This window comes from Phalangium opilio, unplaced genomic scaffold (genome assembly GCF_054372755.1).
Source record: "Phalangium opilio isolate 3A_F unplaced genomic scaffold, DU_Popi_V2 ptg000229l_1, whole genome shotgun sequence".
NCBI lineage: Eukaryota > Metazoa > Arthropoda > Arachnida > Opiliones > Phalangiidae > Phalangium > Phalangium opilio.
The window spans coordinates 719,516-728,248 of NW_028324220.1; the positions used below are offsets into that span (position 1 = coordinate 719,516).

Consider the following 8,733-nt stretch of genomic DNA (forward strand, 5'->3'; position numbering starts at 1 on the left):
TGCTATTTAAGCAACATAGGAGGTTGCACGCTGAAAGGCAAATTTAGATCTTCGGACCTTCCCTCAGACGAATTGTTGTAAGTTGTATTTTCTTGTGATTTATTGTTGAAAGCCCCTGGGGATACATAGTTTTCATCCGAGCCATTTTGTGCACTGCTTTGAGTTTCTGTTTCTTGTAGTGAAACTGTAGGTGAATCTTTCACTAGAGATGACGAAACATTTTGAGGAAACTCAAATCTGGATTTTTCCGTTGTAGCCGGTGGCAATATCTCAGATAGATCACTTTCGACTAGATTAGTTGAATCCATACTCTGCCCTGACCTTAAAAAGGTTTTTTGACTAGTCTGTTTGTTTGGATTACTTTCCGGAAATGGAACAAAATCCGGTGGAGATGGAAACTTAATGACGGTAGAGCCCTTGGGTTTGAGAACCAAATCTGTTAATATATTAGGAAAAAATAAGTACAACCTTTTAAGGGATACTTAAACCCAACCAAATATTTTCTTATTGAAAATTCATAAAATGAGTCTTTTTGAAACATGAATAATAAAAGAAATGAGGAAAATTTAGTACCTCAACAATTACAAAACATAAAAAGGTTTTTGACAAATTGTAAAATTGTATTTATCCCCGATTCTCCAGAAAGTATATCAATTTAATCTCCTAATTGACGTTCTCATTTTTAGTATTGAAATAAGATATTTTTATTTACCATTTGATATCTCCATTTTTTTCTTAAAGTTCTTTTTTCGTTGAGTCAGTTCATTATCAGAACAGCTCGATTCATCTCCATCTCCTCTATCACTTTCTTCGTTGCTTAGATAGGCTGTATTTCTCTTTCTCTTTCGTTTTCCGTTTTCGATTTCACTTTGCAAATCCGATGTATCTTCCGCCCTCTTGCAAAGTTGCCTAGCTTTATTGTACGTCGCTTCAGAAGAAAAACATGGAATATGAAATTAATTACCATTTGAGACCGGGTAAATCGAAAAATAACTATAGTTTTATGCGGTACCGCATTTAAGACTTGTTTACATAATAATAACGCATGCTTTTTTTGCAAATGCTTTGAATTTTGAACTATTAGATGTCTTAATCTACCATTCACGCATCAATGCAAATCGATCTTTGTAGTTAACCTCTCATTTAATTCTTTCTTCATCATCCCATTTAAGGGGTTCTTCACCGAAGATGAAGAGGCAGAGCTTATTTTGCAATTTTCGGCGAAAAAATTTCGTCTACAGAGTATGCACGACTTTCTAACCAATGAAATCACCTCTCGTCATACCAGAGGGCGCTGCTGGTTGGTTGGCAAGTCACGCATGCTCTGGATATGAAAGTTTGCGCCGGAAATTTCAAAAAGGCTCCTCGTCTTCATACTCGGTGAAGGTCCCTTTAATAATCATTTACAATAAATTGAAACACTATTAAATACTTACAGGCTTTAGATAGAATCTTTACGTTGAATGATTCCCAGTTCATTGAGGGAGGATGACAAGCAATTTGTAACCTAGATATTTCTCCGCGCTTAGATTTCATTGGCCATAAGCACTTGTTTTTGGCAATACACCAAGATGATGGCACAATATCAATAGCCCCAGGCTCATCGAGAAAACTAACTATTGCATACATCTGATTCAAGAAAGATTGGAATTTAACTTACATTGCTTAAATTAGATCTTAAAATCATCTTGTCATTAATATTTTTTTTAAACAAAGAATATACGCTTCTCTTTATTTAAAAAAAATACCAATGGTAGGTTCATTTTTCAACCACTGGCGCTTGTTTTGAATTTGTAATATCAATGGGGTTTTAAATGTTAAAATCCAATCAAGCAGAAAAATGTTTAGTTAATTTTTGTTACTAACTAGGCATCATGCATCAAAGGAATCACGCTGAATAAATTATTCTCTATTGGCAACAGTAAACACTTCATCTTTAGACTTGAATAACTGTAAGTGCTAATTTGTTTTGAAAACCGCCCTATAAAAATACCTAATTTGGAAGATTCCAGGGGATAGTCAAAAAGGTCATTGACAAATTTACAAACACTTCCGCAAACAAATATTTCACTATCTAAATTTTTAAAAATCGCTTTTATAACCAATGTTTCACCAGATTCCAACAGAAAATAATTATCCCCGTTTGATACCGACACAACAAATTTTTGTGTATGAAGTTTTTTGAACGTTTCTACATTTGGAGGTAAAAATGGATAGTTGGCTTTAAAACGTTTCTTTAGACTTAGACCTTGTCTAATTTGGGATTTGGAAAATGATTTGGATTCTTCAAGCCTTTTAATCAGTTGCTGAAGTGGTTTATTCGGACTTCTTAAATGTTTTTTAATGAAATGCAAATGATTTTCGAACGGAAAGGCACTATAAGAATCTAGTGCTCCAAACCTCTTTACATCCTGAACAATATGAGAAAGAGAATGGACATTCATTACAATGAACTCTAATCCATAAATTTCTTTTGACATGTTTATGAATATTTTCAGTAACTCTCCTGCATAATCGGCATATTGTTTGTGCAAAATTGGGTGTGCTAAAATATAAATTGCGCAGTGAAGCAACCGGAAATGTTTTAAAACATCATCTTTGAGTATGTCTATCAAACTTATTGGACCAGTATACAATAGAAACTGCCTAAGTTCTGTTGCTTTCCACAGTTTAATGTGCTTTACAGCTCGGGGTTTTCTTGCAAATTCATTTGGAACATACTGTCTACAGTTTAGGAGTTTCTCAGATAGACGTTCACATAAGTGGTTAGTTAATCTAACATTAAGTTTTCCGGTTAACCAACACTTGGCCATCCTTCTCATCACACCAAGGCAAACCAAATGCATGTAATCCAATGGAAACTGCCGAACCATGTTTACATTCAAGTCTATTAGGGGAGACATGTTACCAACTAAATGATGAAAATCATCATCTTGGATTCGAAATAATTCATTAGTACGAGGTGGCGTGCTAAAATCTTCATAAAAAAAAACAGTTCGGCGAAGATGTCTACTGCCTCTTATAGAACATTTGTCACATGAGTTGAAACCTGTGTGACCCTTTGTATTCTTAACAAAAGCCCGAGCAGGAGTGTCAAGAATAAAGGGCCCTTTAACATTGCAGATATATTTTTTGTTTTCATATTCAAATCCGTTGACTTCTAAATTTTGTAAGTCAGTAATCAACGGCCTCAAAAATTCTTCTAGGTTACCAGGTTTAACTTCCCCGCAGAACACACCGACCACAAAATGCTTACCTATCATCCCCTGAGAAAAACTAAAAACACTAGCTAATATGGGCCAAAAGTGTTTGGCATCACTATGGAAAATTGGAAGGCCATCTATATTTATGGCAAAAGATATTTCACGATCATAATGGGGATTTCCTTGTAAAAATGTTTTTAAACCTTGACTAAACCCGGCATGATAATATTCGCCGTTTTCTATATTTACTACCATAGCTGACCTTGGAGTCTTTAAAAGAGTACGTGCATCCTTTGGCAGTTCCATACCATTATCTCGCAACAACACCAGTAGGGCATTAATAGTAACGTGATTCACACTGTGATTTAATGCCCAGTTACGCAAGCCCGAACGAATGTCTAACAATTCCTCTTCCGATGAGCTACTCGAACTTTGCTCTGAATTTAAACTACTAGGGTCTGAACTATTGTCAATATCAGAACTTATTGAATGACGTGAACCACCAGAATTAGAAGTATCTCGATTGTAATCGTCACGATGAGAGTTACCCATATTTGAATCATTGGAACCTGGACTATTTTCCCCGCTAACACGAAGCGGACCTTCTGCATCCGAAGAACTTGACTGCGTAAACTCAGGGGTCGAACCCTCTAAAGACGGACTATTACTTCTTTTGGAGAGAAAGTGTTTGAGCTACTGCCCTGATTTTCGCTAATTGTGTCATTCAATGATACCTTATTAACATCATCAACTCGATCTAAAACACTAGCAAAATATCTAGTTCTCTTTCGACGTTTCTGCCTATCACTCAAATTATTCAACGACTTATAACTACCCTGTGGAGCTTGGCTATCATCCATTATCTAATAGCTGAACCAATAACCCAACTTAACAAACTAATTAATGCTTAAAACTGTAAACTCACCTAATGTTGGTTAATCTTTTGAAATTATTTTTAAATACTTTCTTACCTTTATTAACAACACAGTTTCAAACCTAAAGAGAGAAATATAATATTTAGATTAATGGAGTCATAACTTACAGTTTAACTAGCTTAATTTTAGCAAAAGAGCAACATTCAAGCCCCTTCTGTAGAGGCACAGGCTTAAATACACTATCAAAACCAGTTCTTTCTTTGTCATTCTGTAGCAAAGGCTTAGCGAAATTATATACAAAGAACTCACCTCTTTACACAAAAGCGTTTGTACAATAAATGCTGAGTTTCATTAGGTCTCTCTTAAATACCTTTAGAATTTAGAGCTGCAGTTAAAGAAGTATAATTAAATTTAAGTTTAAAGGCGATAAACCCACGGGCCACAGCAGTATCAGCGCAGTAAACACGAGACAAACGCGGAGCGAAGAAAGCGCGAGAAACGTTAAGAGTCGGCCGCGTAAGTGAGAGTGGGAGACCTAAAGTGGTAAAACCCGAAAACATCAGCGCCGAGGATGAGACAGAGCTACCAGATTTTTTATGGATACCGCACAATCCAAAAAAATCCCGCACAAATAAAATAGGTTTTTCCGGGAAACCGCCAAAAAATTCCATGAAAAAACCACAATTATTTACATTTATATATAAAAGTTTTCTTCAATTAAATATATCTTGAGCAACGAACTCTATTGGCATATTTCTCTTTGTCTATTGAAATATAAATTCCAAAAAAGCCAAATTCGAGATGAAAACCGCCCATCCGGAAACTCTGGAGTGAGAATGGATCAAAATTCAAAATTTATTTATCAAAGACTATATAACATTTCTCCATGAGCAAATGGACTCACAAACTCTATATTTTATATGGTTTAATAACTTCCTGTTCAGTGCCGGAATAATTACACGGAGGTTTTGCACCATTTATATTAACTAAGAATTTTTTTGTATATTTTTATTTCCTCATCGTATATACTACAACTTAATTTTTTATTTTTAAATAAACGACTTCTCGACCTTTTACCAACCTAAAAGCGGTACGACTAGCTACATTCAAAACGGCCGACTCCTTACCAACCCTTTAAAAATGATTTAGATTTAATCTAACTAAACGTAGTTCATAGCATTGTGTCAGGACGAGAATTAATTATTGGCGCGTTTTCAGATATTTTAAATATTTAGAAATGATTAATTTTCGTTAAGGTCAGACCACCCGCAATAGAGTCGGTAGGAAGTCGAACATTCCGACAGTTTGTTAATTCGAGCGTTAATCCAAACTGCATCTCGGTTGATAAGAATTGAGAAATCGATTGGAACTTAAAAACTTCTTGCGACTACGAACCGTAACATAAGCCGACCATTATTTCGAAGTACTGTTAGCCGACCTTATAACGGCCTAGTCAACTAATGTCGGCATTCAGTCGTTAGAGAACACTCAACGGACAGCCGACGATTCGACCAAAAACCGACGAAAATGCGGAGAGCTTGTGCTACTGGGGGATTGATCCCCCTCTATGTTAACGAGCGTATGAGAAAAACCCGGAAAAAAATATGAAGCCGGGACAAAAAGAGACGAGCTAAAATTTTTTTGTAATGTTAATCCTATGGGGCATGGTCCCGAGAATGGATTCTATCAGCAATTAAGAGTCCTTTTTAAAATGTTTCCAATGTTTGTCAACTCTGGGCATTTTATGAGGCGTGAAGTAAGTTTTGAGCTTCATTTTGAACCTAATTTCATAATTTTACATAAATTATTTCGCTTTCAATAAAATATTGTTGCTAAGCCTTGGTCATGTTTTTGTTTAAGCAAGCTGGGACAACTCGGGACGAGCTAAAATGAGATTCTAATGCTATTCCTATGGAAAATGGTTTCGGAACTGGATTCTACCGTTAATTAGGAGTCATTTTCAAAATGTTTCCGATTTTTATCAACTCTGGGTATTTTATAAGGCGTGAATCATATTTTGAGCTTCATTTTGAACCTAATTTAATAATTTTATATCCATTGTTTCACTCCCAAAAATTTTCTAAACTTGAACTTCAATTTGAAGGCGAGTAATTATGAAGCCAGGCTTCATTTCCCGCGAAATTTGAATTTGTAATTATTGCGATGTCAAAACTCAATAAATTTGAAAAATAATTTTTTTGGCGTTTTATTTTATCACAAAAAGTCATCTTATGTGTAATTTCATAATATAAATACTTGTCAAGCTTCTAAAGTAAATCTTCGGTACCCAAGCAGAACTTTTGTAGCGAACCTTCAAAATTACGTTGAAGCTACAATACCAGACTTGCCAAAATAAGAATCCTGCAAAAAGTAAAGTATCTGTTACTTCTCAAGCTTGAAGACTTCGGCAATCAGCAACACATCCAAAAAATTAAAATGTTTAAAGACCTCATGAATAAACCCATTAGTCGTAAAGTTTTGAAATTGTAACTACGAGTCATATGACAAACACTCAGTTTAAACATGGTTTATTTAAATGCAATACACTTTTTAACATTCCACAATACATACATTTAATATAATATTAAATCTTATTTCATAAAACAAACAATTCCGTTGTGTAATATTTTAAAATAACACAGAGACGAGCCAAGGTCCAATTAGTTTAGAAAATTATTGGGAGTGAAACAATGGATATAAAATTATTAAATTAGGTTCAAAATGAAGCTCAAAATATGATTCACGCCTTATAAAATACCCAGAGTTGATAAAAATCGGAAACATTTTGAAAACGACTCCTAATTAACGGTAGAATCCAGTTCCGAAACCATTTTCCATAGGAATAGCATTAGAATCTTATTTTAGCTCGTCCCTAGTTGTCCCGGCTTGCTTAAACAAAAACATGACCAAGGCTTAGCAACAACAATTTATTGAAAGCGAAATAATTTATGTAAAATTATGAAATTAGGTTCAAAATGAAGCTCAAAACTTACTTCACGCCTCATAAAATATCCAGAGTTGACAAAAATTGGAAACATTTTAAAAAGGACTCTTAATTGCTGATAGAATCCACTCTCGGGACCATGCCCCATAGGATTAACATTAGTAAAAACTTTTAGCTCGTCTCTTTTTGTCCCGGCTTCATATTTTTTTCAGGTTTTTTCTCATACGCTCGTTAACATAGAGGGCGATCAAACTTGGCTGGCCTCATTGGCGAGCTTGTCGAGTATCTAAGTTGGCCATGTCCTAGGTAATACGACCATACACTACTTCCTAATACGACTACTGACAACTAGTACTGGCTATGGTCTAGACTGTCGACTACAAGAGACTCATTCTAGAGTATAGACGCTAGACAAGATCAATAGTCAATAGACTACAAAACTTTTGTAGGGAAGTTGTAGCCAAGGAGTACTAACTACCTAGGAGTAGAATTGGTAGAAAATATGTTGAGCTAGAAAAATTCTAATAAGTAACCCCGAATTTATAAACTGGTCCCACCGTCTATTTTTTCCAAAAACGATAATTAATAAAGTGGTCCCTGGGACCACTGACCACAGATTTTGGAATAAATAAACTGGTCCGAGCAATTAATAAACTGGTTTTGGACTTGTAAACCTGTCTTATTTCCAACCCTGCCCTGAACTCTATCGCGATAAAGCTATTGCATAGTATTTCTGCGAAACGAAGGGTTAGATTTTCGTTGTTAAATATCTAATAAAGTCATGGCTGAGGGTGTTTCAAGTCAATCTAAATGCAAACAAACTAGGAGCGACGATTGGAGGCATTTTAATGTGGCTTTTAAAACATCTGAGGATGGTACCTCTAAGTATGAAGTGGCTCAATGTCGTTACTGCGAAAAGTAAGTATAGCTCATTTAATCGTGATTTTTTAATTGTTTTAAATCATTGTATTTGATGCAACTAATTAAGCACGTCATATACCCAACGACCAAAATCCAACATTAGTACGGGGAATTAACGATACCATATAGAAAAAAAGCATCCGCAATATCTACTTAATGAATCACTAGCAACGGTAAGTTGTAATTTAGTAATATAGTGTACAAACACAGGCATTCTATGGCATGACACATTTAAACCCTGATTTAAACCGTTACTTGCTGTACCTTGGCGAAACATTTGACTCATTCTGGGTTGTCGTGAACTATAAATCGATCGCGCGGAATACCGTAGTCTTATTGTAAAACTTAACAACCAGGTTGTTACTAGTATTCTTTCAATGCTAAAAGACTGCATTTCCAAGGCGTAAAAGTTGAGCGCACTGAGAAATGTTTCGTCTCTCCTCCCAACGTTCTCGACAAATAGTTTCACCAGGGATAGATTTATTATTTAAGACGGAATGCACAACGTTTGGCCATTACTTCAGTCCGACTCATAGCCGACTATACAGCCCTTCCTTCAACACGTAACCAGAAGTAAATGAACCGAAGTTACCGGAGTCCTATTGTTTATTCATTAAGCACAAGTTCCTCACAAACCCCCATATTTCAACCCCGACGATAGTCTCGCTCCTCTACTCTTTCGAGTCACAACAATTTTGAAAACGCCACCAAGCGGCCAATGTTCGAGTAACCGGATTTTCCGGGAATTAGTTAAAGTTTTTAAAAATGGCGACTTTTTCCCTCGGAAGAT

General features: G+C 35.5%; 1 protein-coding gene across 1 annotated transcript; it reads right to left on the reverse strand.

Annotated features, from left to right (window-relative positions):
* Positions 1 to 2: 2 nt before the first annotated feature.
* LOC149614041 (uncharacterized) lies at positions 3 to 4,516 on the reverse strand. Its single transcript, XM_089857995.1, has 5 exons — positions 4,388 to 4,516; positions 4,175 to 4,199; positions 1,437 to 1,629; positions 713 to 928; positions 3 to 436 (listed from the first exon to the last, which is right to left on the reverse strand). Exons 3-5 carry the CDS (start codon positions 1,627 to 1,629, stop codon positions 3 to 5), a joined length of 843 nt encoding a protein of 280 aa, XP_089714121.1. The 5' UTR covers positions 4,175 to 4,199; positions 4,388 to 4,516.
* Between the last annotated feature and the right edge of the window lie 4,217 nt (positions 4,517 to 8,733).

What these genes read in the sequence shown, in the direction of transcription:
- LOC149614041 (XM_089857995.1), bottom strand. Translation starts at nt 1,629, where the DNA reads ATGTATGCAATAGTTAGTTTTCTCGATGAGCCTGGGGCTATTGATATT. An exon ending in AAAGATTCTATCTAAAGCCT is followed by an intron (nt 929 to 1,436) that starts GTAAGTATTTAA and finishes TTTCTTCTGAAG; the next exon opens with CGACGTACAATAAAGCTAGG. An exon ending in AAAAATGGAGATATCAAATG is followed by an intron (nt 437 to 712) that starts GTAAATAAAAAT and finishes ATATATTAACAG; the next exon opens with ATTTGGTTCTCAAACCCAAG.